General features: G+C 39.7%; 1 protein-coding gene across 5 annotated transcripts in view; it reads left to right on the forward strand.

Annotated features, from left to right (window-relative positions):
* Window positions 1-16,987, forward strand: part of col8a2 (collagen, type VIII, alpha 2) — a 173,707-nt gene extending 156,720 nt beyond the window's left edge. For all 5 annotated transcript variants that reach the window (XM_072548335.1, XM_072548334.1, XM_072548333.1 and 2 more), the window contains one exon: window positions 11,290-16,987. In XM_072548335.1, the coding sequence (XP_072404436.1) occupies window positions 11,290-13,211 (1,922 nt within the window). In that variant the 3' untranslated portion in view covers window positions 13,212-16,987. The remainder of the gene's footprint in view (window positions 1-11,289) is intronic.
* Window positions 16,988-17,327: the final 340 nt, after the last annotated feature.

A 17,327-nucleotide genomic window follows, 5' to 3' on the forward strand; every position in this document is an offset into this window, starting at 1 on the left:
ATGAATCTTCTCTCCAACAGCACTATGAGTGCAATGAGAAACTCTACCGCAGGTAATAACTTCCGTAGTTGATGTGGGGTTGAAATGGGAAGAGTTCAGAGTGCATGGATTAAGAGAGTGTTCTGCGTTCGTCACTCAGATGGTGCAGTTCCTCTTCCAAATAAGGGTTTATCCCAAAAAACCATGAGACTTTAAACGTGGCCCACACGGCTGCAGATGACAGGGTTGCTGAAAATGACTTTTCACCGCCTGGACAGGTCTGGGGGCAGCTGTGTAATACACTCCAAACAGAGTGTGCCGCATCATCCTGGTGCACTGTGCTCTGCGCAATTGCAGCAGCCATTGAAGCGAAGTGCTGGATGAAGAGGTGCAGTTTTCGGAGGAGGTAACAGATCATTAAGTTTGAAGAAGCTCTCCTTCTGCATGACAGAACTCAGCTGCATGGGGTACTACAAGCTGTACAGGAGCTGATTGACACTCAGTTCCAGTAGATAAGAGCTGGGTACAGCAGATAAATGTGGGATGTGAAATATTTGTTTGTCATTATGGCAGCTTTTTGTTTGCATTGTGAGGGCAAACTGCAGCCTGTACTGGTTTTGTTGGTGTTCACCTTTGACATCTGCAAGTAAAAACATATCTTTGGAAATGTCCAAGTGCTTGCATGCTTATAATGGGCCCTCTCTGGTCAAAGAGAAGGTGCAGGTCTGCACTGGAGCCAGAGTATCAGTGACTTAGGGAAAGTGATAGGGTGGGAAGTGACAAAGGACAGGTAAGTTGTGTGGCATCATCATGAGACAATGCCTGGGGTAGGAGAGTGGAGCTGTGTGTGCCAGGAAGCATCAGTTATGCCAACTATGTGCCATGACCAACATGTGTTATGGGCTTTTGTGTCATTACATTGCTAGTGGAGAGCTACTCTGTAATGCCAATACTTGGGTTAGTGTTCAGCCGAGGTTTAAAGATGGTGCAGGTCTATTCCAAGATATCCATTGAGTGCAAATGCTTCTGGAAATGTTGGGTGGTAGAGTCTGATTAACATTGGACAGAAGGGATGCCAGAGAGGTGTGGTAGGTTGTTAATGGAATTGGTTTTGGGCAGTTGGGTAAGAAATATTGTTAGGCCTCATAGAGAGAAACCTTCCATGAAACTTAACAGTTTGCCGAGATTTAGCCTACTGTGTGCAGTTGTGATCTCCATAATTATGAAATGATAGACTTGTGCTGGAAACATGATTAAAAGTTTATTAGATTAGTTTTGGGAAGAGAGGATTGTCTTATGATGAAAGGATAAGTAAATTTGGTCTATTTTCTGTGAATTTCAGAAAAATCAGACGTGAACTCATGGAAATCTCCAGGTCATGAAGGAACTTGACAAGTTAGATATCAAGACAACAGGCAAACTTTTCCCCTCCCATGAACTGGTGGGTAAGAAAGCAGGAGGGGAGAGGTAGGTTAGCACCAGAGAGATACACACCCTCTCACTGTCACCTCATAAAATAAGATCTGGGTGGAAAGGCCCATCGCCAATTCAGGCTGGCAATTACTTTTTGCCCTAGGCGGAAAAAGCTGACTTATGCAAATGGTAACTAGTGTTGGAGATTGATAGAAAGGAGGGAGCTATTTCATTTGCAGTAATTTGTGCGGGGCCAAGGGACTGCACACAGGGCATGGGATGGTTTCTAAGCCTTTCTCCCTCCTCATACGTCCGAAGCTAGCCATCCCAGTCCACCAAACCACACCTAACTAGTTATGGACCAGAACAAACCCCCTCAAAATATAGGGGAAATAGCTTAGACCCTGATATTTTCTTATTTTAAAGGTAAGTGTAAGGTGTTATGTTCTAAATGCAAGTTGATTGATCAAACTACTTGACTTTAAGGAAAATACACTTTATTTTAACATGCTAGCTAAAGTACAGACAAAATATAAATAAAAGAATTAGCTTAGCTGTAACTCTTATCAAAATGCTTAACAAAGTCATATATTCTTAACTTCTACTAATTAACTGTTCCAATATAGTAACATCCCATACATAAACTTTAGCAAAGGCAAAGTCAGTAAAATAGATTGTCTCATGTGCAACTCTAGCAGCAGGAAGAGAACTCCAGCTTTTAGCTGTAACAGAGAGGGATAATAGGCTCTACATCCAGCCTTAAGATCCCAGCAACTGCAGAAAGCTGACATTAAAAATCTTGGTTTTGAGGGAGCTTCATCCCATCCATTCAAGCTTGTACTGTTCCAACTTAAAAAAAAAAGTCAGGATATCACAAGCTTTTTATTTTATTGGCTTTGAACAGCCCACTCAGCACCTCTGTCTCAACCTTTCTTCGTAAAAAATACTAGAACAAAATAAACCACTTAAAGCCATAGTGTCATCACAATCTCTCTTGGTGCTGATTCATCATCTGGGGACCCGGTGGGGAAGGTGGGGGTTGGGGTAGCTGGGAGGTCATAATCTCCAGTATGGCACCTCTGATATCTGGTGATAATAACCTGTAAAGTTTTTGTGAAGATCTGTAGCTCGGGAGCTGGTTGGATTCATTGTTGGTCTGTTCACCAAGCTGGTAGGTTTGGAAGCATGGTACTCATTCTCAGACTCCATCAACAAACATATTGACCTGGACCCAATATACAAACCAATGCAATGGAAAACTGGAACTGGTACCAAATGGAAACAGGTCAAACAGAACCATATCAATTCAAAGCAGAACAGTACAGCAGTGTTTCACAGGCGGCAATACAGCACTGATTGTATCACTTAGAAAGGGAATGAAATGTCTGCCAGTGAACCTGCCAGCTCAACAAACAGACCAACAATAAATCCATACTATCCTCTGTTGGGACTTTCTGCTCTGGATTCAGAATTTGAGCAACCATTTCACTGCCTGAGTTCATGTAAGATCTGGCAGCTTTCTGACCAAGTTTTATTCCACAAAACTCTGCCGAAAATATTGCCTTTTGTTTCTGCGAGCTGCGGGGTCAGGATAAAGGGACATAGTTTCCAGACAAGATGTTGATCATTTATGCCTGAAATAGAGTCATAGAGTTGTAGAGATGGAAACAGATCCTTCGGTCCAACTTGTCCATGCCAACCAGATATCCTAACCTAATGTAGTCCCATTTTCCAGCATTTGGCTCATATCCCTCTAAACGATTCTGATTGATACAGTATCCAGAAGATCTATAGAAATTTCTTCACTCAAATTATTATGAATCGTTAGAATTCTCTACTCTGAAGGGCTGTAGATAGCTGTTATGTCATCACATTTGGAGTATATCCTAGTAAATGCCAAACACGCAAATGCACCAACCATCTGGATGTTGTCACATGTCTACAGGCCACAGTCTCTTTGCATTGTAGCACTCAATGTACAGGTTGTGATGAGCAATTGAATTATTACATATTAGTTTAGCTGTAAAAAAAATTGTCAGAGATCTTCAAGTGAACCGAATCCATGTCACTCATTTGTGTTATATTAAGGTAACAGAAGAATGTTACATGATGGCAGCTGTGATACCTTTTGTGGAAAAGTAAAAGCAAAAAAATCAAAAGCCGTGCAACATTGCAGGTCAAGAGGAACAGTGGTAAAAAAAAATGGCATTCCAGATTTAAGGCTGGGATGGACAGTTTCTTGATCAAAGAATATGGACAGCCGTAACAATTGAATGTTGGAGCAAACCCAATGGGGTTATGCTTTCTTCCTGCTCTTATTGCCTGTGACTTATGTTCTTATATTGTAAAATTCATGGGATTCCTGTTAGTGGAGAAATTGTCAAAGCTTATTGGGCCCATCCAATTGAAATGCTTTCATGAGTTCTGATCTTAATCCGCTCTTCTAAGTAGGCAGAAGAGAGAGATTTTGGATAAAGGTCAAATTAAGAACTTGGTTAGAACTATCCCGGTTTACTGTTACATTTGACATAGCAATGCACAAATGAATGAGGTATTATGCAATGTATAGAATATCATAGTTACATGTTATATTTGATTTTCATAAGTACTACATGGATATGAACATTACTGTTAGTATTATGTTTGACATAGCAATGCACTGATGAATAATATGTTTTCCATTAGTGTAGAATGTTTCGGTTACTTGTTATATTGGATTTAGTAATCACTATATGTTAGTATTGTTAGAGTTTTATTTTTAAAAATGCAGGCACACAAAAGTCCACAAGTGCAAATAGATGTACCAAGCTTAAAGTATTTTTTCCAAATTCAACTAAAACCTCAGAAATAGTGGGCTTGCTTACACATATCAGTCCCAAGATATAATTAGAAAGCAAGAATGTTGCATATCTTTGATGATATTTCAACCTTTCCATTCTGTTTAGTGTTTGACTTTCATTTTTTGTGCATTCCCAAATATCCAGTCCTGTCGAAAATTCGCACCAGAGCGTTCAGCTCCATTGCTCCTCTCCTCTGGAATTTCCTCTCTAAACCACACTACATAATTGCCTCAGCCTCTTCCTGCAAGAACAGTTCAAAAGCACATTTTTGTGTCTGCCTCTCATTTCCCTAAACATTTCCTTTTTTTTACCTTGGGATTTTATTTTACATTAAAGATGTTTTACAGATGAAAATTGCTGTTACCTTGCAAACGCTTCGGGCATGATTTTCCCATTCTTTGTGAAAATGTGGAGAGGCCATGTTTAGCAGCAAATAAACTTCCACTGCTAAGATAACTTACCTGAGCATGTGCCAATTCACTTGTTATGAATGTGGGAAAGTTTCTTGGCCTAATGTATGCTTTGGCACTGGTGTCCCAGGTTGGCAGAAGTTGTCAGCTAATCAGATGGTTTGCAACTTTTGAGTCAAGTCACTAATGTATTTGGCTGCTTTAGATATTGGACAGTATCCTTTCTCATCAATAAGGGAAAGCTAAATGAGTATTTAAAGGACAATTAGTTGAATGTCAGTTTTATGCAAATTCTTCAAATCCATCAGTGCCGATAGAAACCATTTTGTCCATTGAGTCTGCACTGATCCTCCGAAGAGCATCCCACTCAGAACCTCCATTCCCATAACTCTGTTTACCATGGTTAATCCATGTAGTCTGCACACTATGAGGCAGTTTAGCACAGTCAATCCACATAACCTGCACATCTGTGGACTGTGGGAAGGAAACTGGAGCACCTGGAGGAAACCCACACAGATGCGGGGAGAATGTGCAAACTCCACACATACAGTCACCTGTTGTTAGAATTGAACATGGGTTTCTGGCGCTATGAGGCAGCCGTGCTAACCACAGTGCCACCCATTAGGGTTTTATAATTTTTAAAGATGAGCCACCATAATTTTTTTAGCAGCAAGAGATATTCAACATTTTTATTGAAGTTTTTATCAAATTATTTCATGGATAAAAGAAGTTTAGTACATGGTCATGCATGTGCATGTTCAGAAAGCATTTGATAAGATATATTGCAGCAGAGCAAATTATACAAAACAATGCAGCAAAATGAGCAAAGTATTAGGGTGTGTGCATATTGCTGAAATTAAAGTTGCATTGTAAGTGGTACTGCCAAAGTCTCAATGCTAGATCCTTTCTTACGTGATATAATAAAAATAATGAAACATTATGTAATTAGTTTACATGATATTCTTTTGTCATGGTCCAAATTATTATCTTATATTTTGAATTTGGAAATAGGCATTAAAAGTTGAGGTGGTACATATTACCATTTGAAACTGACAGGCAGAAACGGACCAACTAGTTCATCAAGCTGAAATATTCCCCTGATACCCACAAAGTGCCTTTTGCCACCAGATACCATCCCAAGAGACCATCCAGAACCCTCTTACTACAATTTACCTTCTCTTGATCAGCTGTTATTGATTAGATCCCCGATCCTCCGAAGAGTAACCCACCCAGACCTATTTCCTTCTAACTAATGCACCTAATACTATGGGCAATTTAGCATGGCCAATTCACCTGACCTGCACATCTTTGGACTGTGGGATTTCCATACCCACCTGTCAACCTCCTGTTTTCTGCCTGTTTCACAAAGTAGTTATCTCTGGCAACTTGCTGATGTAACACACTCCCAATTAAAATTTCACATCAAAATTCATAAAGCAACAAGGTGACAATGGAAATGTATTTTAGAAGTTTACAGTTTAGTCATGGTCTAATACATAATGCATATCAACTCCTCTTTAAACATGCCATAAAGCTGAATATACAGAAATAAATCCAGTACTTGAGGACAGATCAAGTGGTCTTGGTGCTACACTAGTTAGGCTGCTTTTGGAATATTGCGTACAATTCTGTGCTCCTTCCTATCGGAAGAGTGTTGTGAAACTTGAAAGGGTTCAGAAAAGATTTGCAAGGATATTGGAGGATTTGAGCCACAGGGAGAAACTGAATAGGCTGGGGCTTCTTTCCGTGGAGCGTCGGGGGCTGAGGGGTGACCTGATAGAGGTTTATAAAATCATGAGGGGCATGGATAGGATAACAGAAAAGGTCTGTTCCCTGGGCTGGGGGAGTCCAGAACTTGAGGGTAAGGTTTAGGGTGAGAGGGGAAAGAGATAAAAGGCACCTCAGGGGGAACTTTTTCACGCAGAGGATGTTGTGTATATGGAATGAGTTGCCAGAGGAAGTGGTGGAAGCTGATACAATTATAGCATTTAAAAGGCATCTGGATGGGTATATGAATGGGAAGGATTTAGAGGGACATGGGCCAAGTACTGACAAATGGGACTAGATTAGGTTGGGATACCTGAGAAGCATGGACAAGTTGGACTGAAGGGTCTTTTTCTATGCTGAACATCTCTATGACAAACTGGTAGTCATTTGTCTGGAGTTTTACACAAGAATAATAACTATGGAATTGTTGTATCTCTCTTGTGCATTAATGCATATCCATTTATTAATTATAAATAGCTACTATATGATACACATTCCGGTGTCTAGTCCCTATTTCTAGTACTTATTATTTTAAGCAGATGACTTAGAGTGCAACATGAACCGTACAGGTCCTATTGTATTTCTGGCTCTTGCTTTGGTCACATGGGAATCTTATTGGTTATACTCTTGCAACACATAATCAATCAACGATTGATCTAAGTATTAATCTTATGAAGATTTTTGATAGGGTAACTGAGGAAGACTCCCGTGGTTAGAATGTGAGTCTGACGGTTAGGGACCCTCTTGTAAAATCGTGTTCATATTATGGTTACTGATTTCTGCTCAATTACATATATGAAATATATAATTTTCAAGAGAGATAGACAGATATTCTGAATGTTAGTTGGGCAATGTAACAGTAATGCCCAACTCAACACCTAGTTAGATTACTGATGAAGTGAAAGCCACATAAAAGATGATGACAATGAGAAGATGGCCTGTAAACTTGTTCCATGCTGTTCAAAGGTATCCTCTGCACAAGGCAATATTCCAGAATATCTTTATGGTGACAGAGACGGGTGATTTGAGAATACTGTTGGCAACTATTGCCACTGGTATAATGTATTTCTGCATGATGTTTGCCAGGTAAGTGTGCCTCTACCCTAGGAGGTAAATGGGGGGTGGGGGGAGAGGATGGGGGGTGTCAGTGAGAGTGTACTGGTCAAGTGGGGAAAATCCAATTTATCTGGTATCTTTTAATTTAATCCCAACATCTTCCAATAAAAAAAAGAGAAATTCCCAATGGGTAGCCCATTGGAGCAACATCATAAACTCAAGAAAAGCAAGTGCCAGATTGGTTGGCATGCAATCCCAACCAAATAAGTTGATTTTTGTTTATTCATTCATGGAATACAGGTGTTGCAGTCTAAGTCAGCATTTAATTCCCATTCCTAATTGCCCATGAGAAATATTGAAATTGAGACATAGCCACACCTCCACATTGGATGATTCTGGAGAAAATAATACGGGATTAAGAAAGGTCATCTGATAAACAGACTCTTACACAAAATGAACCTGCACAGTGACAGATGAAAGGAAAAAAAGCAAAACCTATCCCAGGCAGTTTCAGAAATTGTCATTTTTTTATGGTTCTGAAATATTCAACACACATTGGCTCAATGTTTGTTGCTTTTCCCATTTCATCAATGTGCCTGTCCAACTTACAGGAAGGCATATTGTGTAGTGATCGGTGTTTTGTTAAAAAAAACTTATGTTTCAGTAAACAGTTGCAAAGGGTTGCACATTCTCCATAATATTTCATCTGTCAAACGCACAACAGAATCCTGTTAAGATGCACTGCTAAGCAACTTGGTAAAATAAACTAAAATGTGTGCACAATTATCTTGATAATCTTTCGAAGATGAAGCAATTTATTCCCAATCATTCCTACCCTCCCATTATTTTTCTTTCACTGTCTCTAGGCTATTGTTCTCAACACTGGGGAGTAGTCTCTGGTGTTTCACTCCAAAAAAGAACTGTTCTTTTCATCTCACTGCAGTAAAGTTCTTGAGCTCGAATATGCCCAGTTCAGAAGCATGCTGAAAACTAAAGCAACTGAAAGGAACAGGATTAGGTATATTCCTGTCCTGAGAAAGTGTGCAAATGAACACAGAGAAAATTATCTTCAAATGAATTTCATCAAAAATGACAGCAAATTCTACTCAGTCTCACCCATAGACCATAGCTACCATAAATGCCAATGTCAATGTAATTTAGTTCTCTGTACATTCAGTTAAGATGTAGCAGAGTAAAGTGGATAGAGTGAATTTGATTGATCTAATAAAGTACTAGTTTTAGTGCTACATGCCTCAAAAAACTGCAACCAAGTTATTCCAGAGAATAGGAACACAGTGATAGACAATGGCCATTCAGCTCCTTGAGCCTGCTTCCCCATTCAACCTCATTTTTGATTAATCAGCGTTTCAACGCTAATTGTCCACCTTTATCCTATGTCATTGATAATACTACCTCTCAAAACTCTTTTGATCTCAGTCTTGCAAGTTTCCTTTGATCCTGCATCCAGAGTCTTTAGGTGGATATGTTCTAGATTATTCTTACACTTTGTTTGCAGCTTTGACAGTAGCACCTTCTTGATAATATGGAAAGCTGACAAAATATTATATATCTGTAAAAGCAAAACAAATCCAGTCCAGTCAACTGCTGTTCTTATCATCTTCCACCTCATGAAAGGAAACCTCCATTATGCCATCGAACAATATCTACTCACCAAAGTTTACTCTTCAACGCTTACTTTTGGATCTATCAGAACTCTTCAGGCTTGCATGCCCAGTTCAAAACCTTTCTCAAAACAAGGTCCAATGACAGGCAATGATTGGGAGCAGAGTTGAATGAATCAGTGGCGGCGGGGGGGGGGGGGGGGCGGGGAGAGAAAGACAGAGAGAGAGGGGGGAGAGAGAGAGAGAGAGAGAGAGAGAGAGAGAGAGAGAGAGAGAGAGAAAACACATGGTGGATGGGATGCTACTGTTGGGAGGATTGCCTCCAGTTTTACCCAGGACCTGGAAAGGAGGCGTCCCCCACTTTTCACAGCAGCCCACAGTGTAGGATTTAGAGCTTCACTTTTACTTTAGTTTTCAGATCTAAGTCAATTACAATTAATCTGGGTTTAGGGAACTCAGTTTACTCGTCTTTGTTTATTGCAAGAACCATGCCATGTATAAATTTGTCTTTACAAGCTTTATAGAATTTATTAATTTTATTATAAAATGTACAAAAGACACTCTGGAGGCAGGAAGCATGTTTCCGCTGATGGGTGAGTCCTGAACCAGAGGACATAGTTTAAAAATAAGGGGTAGGCCACTTAGAACAGAGTTGAGGAGAAACTTCTTCACCCAGAGAGTGGTGGGTGTATGGAATGCTCTGCCACAGAAGACTGTGAAGGCCAAGTCTCTGGATACTTTCAAGCAAGAGTTGGATAGAGCTCTTAAGGATAGTGGAATCAAGGGTTATGGGGATTAAACAGGAACAGGATACTGATTAAGGATGATCAGCCATGATCATAATGAATGGTGGTGGTGGCTCGAAGGACAGAATAGCCTCCTCTGCACCTATTGTCTATTGTCTATGGTCTATTGTCAATACTTAGTAAAAGCAATGATTTTCAGCTGATCCATTCCAGGTTATCAATTCTTGACACTGGTCAATTGGGCACGGGTCTCTTTTTCACCTCCTTGGTATCTCTTTTGGCACAAGGAACCACAAAGAATCGCCACTTAGTAACCGCTTATTAGCTAAACAATATGGCCTCAATTCTGATTTGTTTCTTGAAATGTAATCATTACTTCTTACTGTCTCCTGACTCATTCTTTGACATACTGATCACTTTGTAAGATCACATCCTTTATGACAGCTTAGTTTACCAACTGCATAGATTATTCTCAAGATCATGCCAGGAAAACCATGAATGCATTTGTTTAGAGTATGTAGTGTCACCTCCCAGTGATTACCCATCATCCCGAATCTCCCAACTGATGCATCTGTTCCTCAAAACCTATCAATATCTTTTTAAAGAAAAGAACTATGTGTTACTATGAAATAACTGTTGATGCCTGAAACAAATTATTGCTCAAAATCACCAAAGAGTTGTAATAGATAGAGCTATTACATACTTTAAGTTTCAAAACTAAACAATTTTAAAATATTGCTGTTTCTTTAAGTGAAAGCTGTGTCCTCTTCAAATGTATTTGCACATTTGTCAGCCTAAGTTTACATTAGTCTAAGTCATTAAAGCAACCATTAAACCATAAACCTATGACTTTACATTTAGCTAGGTAAAAATAACATAACAGTGTCAAACCTCATTAACACCCATTAAGTCTGAGTGGTGGTGCGAGGAAACCATTACTTAATTGCCCACTTAAGGACTTTACTTGGGTTGTGGGCAAGCTGTCCAGACACAGGTTATTCATGCATTAAGTTGTGATGAGTCAACAGACAGGTAGTGGACACTTCCTTTACAGTGCACCCACCTGTGTTTCTGCTTATAGGTGGCTTGTAAAATTCAGCCAATTAACTTTGTTTCCCTCTCCACAGATGCTGTCTGACCTGCTGAATATTTTCAGCAATTCTTTTTTGTCAGATTTTCAGCATCTGCAGTGTTTTCATTTTATAATTGTTGCTAACTGCAAAAGACTTCAAAACTAAAACTTAAGAATTTCCACTGCTATTTTGTGGACAATGAAACTACAACTGTCCATTTTGAAACTTAATTGAAAATTGATAAGAAACAGGTATTTTAAAAGCATTACTAAATTCTCATAATTTAGAGTATCTGTTTAGTCAAAAGCCATGAAGTAATATTTCATTGTAAATTAACTTGTATTAATTGACATGTCTTTTCCATTTTTTTAAAATTTAAACAGAAATTCCAGTGATTCTTCCCTCTGACCTCAGAGGTGAGAAAGGTGCTCCAGGAAAACCTGGGCCAAGAGGACCTCCTGGATTGCCGGGAATTCCAGGGAAACCAGGAAATGGAAAGCCAGGTCTTCCAGGACGGACTGGACCACCTGGAGCACCAGGGCTGGCAAGCTTTGGAAAGCCAGGAATTCCAGGACAACCCGGTAAACCAGGTATTACGGGAATTCCAGGACCTAAAGGCGATATTGGACCTAGAGGGGATATGGGACCCAGAGGCCTTCCGGGGCCCCCAGGATTACCTGGACCTTCAGGTTTCTCTGTCGTTGGTAAGCCAGGAGCTCCAGGAGCGGATGGATCACCAGGGCTTAGAGCAGAGCCGGGTCTAAAGGGAGAACGTGGTCCCCCAGGGGAGCGTGGTCCCAAAGGTGAAAATGGGTACGGCAAACCTGGTGCTCCAGGTCTGAGAGGTAAGGAAGGGGCACCAGGTAAGCCTGGACCTCCGGGCCAGCCTGCAAGAGGAAAACCAGGAATTAATGGTTTACCTGGTGCCCCTGGTGAGAAAGGGGAAGAAGGATCACCAGGTGAACCAGGACTTCCAGGTCCACCTGGTCCTCAGGGGCCAGCAGGAAAGCCAGGATTGAATGGGATGGGAAAGCCAGGTCAGAATGGGTTATCAGGAATTCCGGGATCGAAAGGTCAAAAGGGGGAGGTGGGGCCTCCTGGTGTTCGTGGTCTGCCTGGACCACCAACATATGCAAAGCCTGGAATAAATGGACTTAAAGGTGAGCGGGGCCTTCCTGGGAAACCTGGTGCCCCAGGACTCAATGGTGAACCAGGATTAAATGGCTTGGATGGTGAACCTGGAGCATTGGGGGAGCAGGGCCCTCCAGGCCCTGTGGGTCCTAAAGGATTCATGGGGAAACCAGGTATTCCAGGTGTCAAAGGTGACATTGGGATCATTGGGCCACCAGGTCTGAAAGGAATGCAAGGTGACCATGGACAGAATGGGTTACCTGGGAAACCGGGTGTGCCTGGAGAGAAAGGTTTGCGTGGGCCTCCAGGATCACCAGGCAAAATTGGTCAAAAAGGTGAAGCTGGGCATACAGGGGTCCCTGGAGCACCAGGGATAGCTGGTCCTGTAGGACCCAAAGGGGAACCAGGGCAGGCAGGTCAACCTGGACCAAGGGGCTCTTCGGGAATACCTGGTCTTCAGGGGCCATCGGGACCAATAGGACCTACAGGTTTACCAGGTCCCAAAGGAGAACGAGGACCACCAGGTTTGCCAGGAGAAGGCATAGTAGGTGAACCAGGAAGGACAGGACCAATGGGTCAGCCTGGAAGTCCTGGAATACAAGGAATGAATGGAGCCCAAGGTCCTCCAGGGCCACCTGGTCCACCAGGCCCACCCGGACTCCTCATTAATGGGGAATTCACAGGTGTATCAGGCCTTCAGGTAGATGGAGCTGTGGACGGTGCAAAAATACCAGGGAATGGAAAACCAGATTATGGAATAGGAGAAATCTCTGCAAAGGTAGCTCCTGCCTTCACAGCAATTTTGACAAAACCATTTCCACCATCAGGGGCACCCATTAAGTTTGACAGGATTTTGTACAATGGACAAAGTGGATACAATCCTGCAACTGGGCTATTCACGTGTCAAATACCAGGCGTCTACTATTTTGCTTATCATGTGCATGTCAAGGGAACCAATATTTGGGTGGCACTGTATAAGAATAATGTGCCTGCAACATACACATATGATGAATATAAGAAAGGATACCTTGACCAAGCATCGGGAAGTGCTGTACTGGAACTTAAAGAGCATGACCAAGTATGGGTCCAGATGCCTTCAGACCAAGCCAATGGGTTATATTCTACTGAATACATCCATTCCTCTTTCTCAGGATTCCTACTTTGCCCAACATAACGTTGATCAACTTGAATTAGTGGATATATATATTGTGTAGTAATAAACTGTATCAAGAGAGACAGAGTATCACTGGAAAAAGCACATGTGTTATTGTCTGTTGCTACATTTTTCCAGTTTTGAAGAAGCTTTAAAAGCCTCTCGGTGACAACCAATAAAGTATAACAACCACATGGCAGACATTTCAACTAGTGGCTGCACGTGTCTCCAGCTTGTGTTGCAATGGATTAAATATAGAACTGTTGCATTTATATGAGCAGTTAGAGGCAAAACTTAACTTCATTTGCAATGCAAGTCAATATGATGTCTGTTACTTGTACTCCCTGTGCCTACTCTTGAGTAATGTTCTACCTAAGGATACATTTCTTGTTTCTACACATTTGTACCATTGACAGAAAACAAAACTATATTACCCAGTTGTATTCTAGTTATTTTAACCATACCTTTTGAAGTGCAATACATGGTGAGTGGTGATCCATAGTGAATTCAGACAACTGGGCACACTGTAAACTGGGTGAGAATGAAAACATTGCAAACTGGTAATCATCACCACTTGCTTGAATTTTAAAATTCAAACTAACATGTTATGATAGCGAGAAAAAGATCTAAGATTAAGCGATGTAGTGCAAAATAAGTGTTTCTTTTGTACTGTTTTGATGATCTGTATTTTGCGTTTTAGCGGTGACCTGAAATATTGCTGAGTTTCAATTTGATTGCAGTTAAAGGATGATGTATAGTGAACTATATACATTTTAAATCAACCTATCCAGACACGCCATGACATACCTCTGGAATAGGTGACTTGAACCCAGGCTTCCTGACCCAGAGATCAGGAATACTATGACTGTGCCAGAAGAAACCCTCACATTGAACTACAGACATTTTCTAATCTGTAGAAACATTAAACTCTACTGAACCAAAATCAACACGTGCACGTGTCTCTCAGATACGTGCAGCCCAGTTACTCACTAATTTAATTCAATTGGCTGATTCTACTAGAGGACTGACACTTTCAACACTAGTATTTTCCCATTGTCAAAGACTGTGAAATGTTTAGTCTTTCTCAAACTCAACTCAAAACCTACTCAATTACGATTACAAACAAAAAATTCAAAGTTAAGACAAGGGAATTTACAACAAAATTAAGACTTGACAGCATCATTTTTTTAAAAATGGCAATTGTAAAATCTGATAAAGGATCCATGAGAGGCATATATGATGCTGAGTTCAAAGAGTTCTAGAGATGGACCATTGTTTTCTGTAGAAGCCATACTATATATTGTCTCATGTTGGATTGGATCAGTACAGTTTCTGTGGCATTTTTGCAATAGTTATGGCTGTTTTATTCACAGGGAGGCATAAATGCAGTAGCTGTCACTTTAAAGTTCCAGATGTTATTTCTGATTGTTATATTTGTTTTCAAGGAACTTTCTAATGTAAAACATTTTCTGATCTCATATAGCTTAATTGTATATGCCTTTGAAAATGTTTACAAATTTTGGTAAATTTTCTTCAACTGAATTTTACCTTACTAAAAATTATTATAATTGAATTACTTGGGTTGGTTAATTTTCAAATGTCTTACCTGTGCCTTTTTTTTGTACTTTAAAACAATAGTATCTTTCTCTGGCCAAATAAATCCTTGTAATTTGACCTTTCAAGCACAAAGGCTGAAAGGATAATTAAGAAAATATAAACAGTATTATAAGAAGCAATAATTTATTTATTTTAAAGGATTTTCACCCAAAATTGAAGTTAACTAACACTTGTGTGCATGAATTGTTCATATACTAATAATCACCAAAATTAACTATAAGGCACAAGTATAAAGTAATTGACATAATAATTACATTATGATAAACTAGTCTTTTACAAAATTTTTGGCAGATTATTTTTGCTATCATTGAAACATAATATTAATACTCCCTACAATTAAAATAGTTTTTGGCTAAGAAATTGAGCAGAGCCTATTTTTGGCTTTTTCAGAAGCCTGCACTCAAATTAGGAAGCCTAAGAAATCTGGGACATTATGTCTTGGACCTGACTGTCACATTAAAGGTGCAGTGATAGGAACATGCACAGGCTTGTGTGCTAATGTCTAGGTGAGTGATTGATTGAATCAGTTTGAGGCAATCTGGAGGAGAAATGGCGAGACCACAAATTTCTTTTGATGGGAGGGGAATGTTAGGAGATCAGAACAGATCATTGGAGGGATTAGCAACCATGTTGGCAAGCCACTGAGCACAATTCCTGATTAAGGGCCAGGAGGTCAGGATCAGGCCCAAGCACGAGTCTGAAAAGAGGTGGGGATGCAGGCCTAGAAGTTATCTGGGAGTGAGGTTGGAAATCCTGAAACTAAGAGCGGTACTGTTTAAGGTGAGCACACTGACCTTTTCATTCTGTGCTGAGCATTGATTTTTTTCAAAAGGCGATTAACACTGAAGCTGATTGGCTCAGGTGCAAGCCAAAATGGCAAAAGAGAGCCAAAGGAAGAAATTGATCCCTAATTTGCAAGTGGTTTAATGCCTGCATCTGATATGGGTGATGGACATCTCATGTTTGGTTTTCATCAAAATGGCATGAACCTTGGCTCGCAATGGAATTACATACATGTGACACAAAGATCATATTAGACACAAAATGGCACTAATAATGCCCAACACTGTGGGGTTTGTAGCAGAATTTCTAAGCCTAACTTTAAGTGTTGGTAATCGCATCCACAGAATCAAAGCTTCATGTAAAAGGCCATTACTTCATCATAGTTTTCATAGAAAATAATGCCCAAATTGAAAGATTCTTCACAGACTGTACCTTGACTATTTTTTTATGGAACCATAGATGTATTGTGCACACATTCTGTGACAAAGACAATCAAATTATCACTTTTTACATAGCACAAAGGAAATAAAATTTAAAAATGCATAAAATTCAATTTCAAAACAACATGCTGACAGTAATTACTTCAGTCATTGTAACATAATACTGAAATTACAAGTACTGTCAAGAAAATCATACATCATGGAAATTTTAAGGACTAGCTATATTGCTTTTAAATTATTTTTAAAAGTAAAGCGATGTGCCATTTTATGCATGTCTTCTTCAAACTAAACCACTCCAGTTATTGTGAAATAGCTCAAATGCTCTTTCACATTCCTTAATCATTTTGATTGTACAATTGAAAATATGAGTCTCCGTCAATCGAAACAAAGGCACAGGTAAAAGGCTTGGAAAGGTTAATAGGTATGAATTTGTTAGCATTAATCTAATTATGATTTTGCCAATTTGGTGCTGGAAGTCAGCAAACTGAAAAGTTCACTCTTCTACAATAAAGTCAATACTTACATTTCCTTCTAAATATTTTAGCATATATTGTACTTTATTAATCTGTTAAGTCAAATATCAATACAGTATGACAAATATGCAGTATACAATTCCAGCATGACAAAATTGCATTCCAATGTTCAGTAATATATTCAACTTTTCATAACCTGTTGTTTTCACATGAAATTGTATTTCAAGTCATTAATGGGTTGTTAATTATGGAGGAAAACAGGCATTCTCCCTTGTTTAGTAAAATAAGAATTTCACCCTCCATGGCTTTGATTGCCAGATTATAGAAGGAAATGTTCTTTTTTTGTAAATACTTATATGCACTGTACTAGTAACTGGTAAAATGCACTCTTATTTTATTTGAATTGAAAACCAGACTCTTCTTTGAAAGCTAAACTACTTGATTGTATTGATTCAACATCAATAAAAGATTTCCTGATATAAAAGATTTGCATTTGTCCTGTTTGTTTAGATCCAATAAGATGTTTTCAGTTTCTTTTTCCAGTCAGAGTTTTCTTACAGAATATGATTCACAGCTACAAAGACAATTCAAATTTTCTACCTGATTTTAGTCAGGGACAGAAACAGACATTTTTTCCAAGATTATTTGTTTGTTATTATGGGTGCAACTGTCCCGTCCCTGGAGGTGGTAAGAGAGATTGGACAAAGAGGAAATAATTGGGTAAGATGGCCCTGGAGGGATACTTGTCCCCTTCTTGCTACCTCACTAATTAGGGTGAACAGTTCCATTGGAGACTTGCCCAACCTACCACCAATTAAGACCTT

This window comes from Chiloscyllium punctatum, chromosome 27 (genome assembly GCF_047496795.1).
Source record: "Chiloscyllium punctatum isolate Juve2018m chromosome 27, sChiPun1.3, whole genome shotgun sequence".
Classification (NCBI taxonomy): Eukaryota; Metazoa; Chordata; class Chondrichthyes; order Orectolobiformes; family Hemiscylliidae; genus Chiloscyllium; species Chiloscyllium punctatum.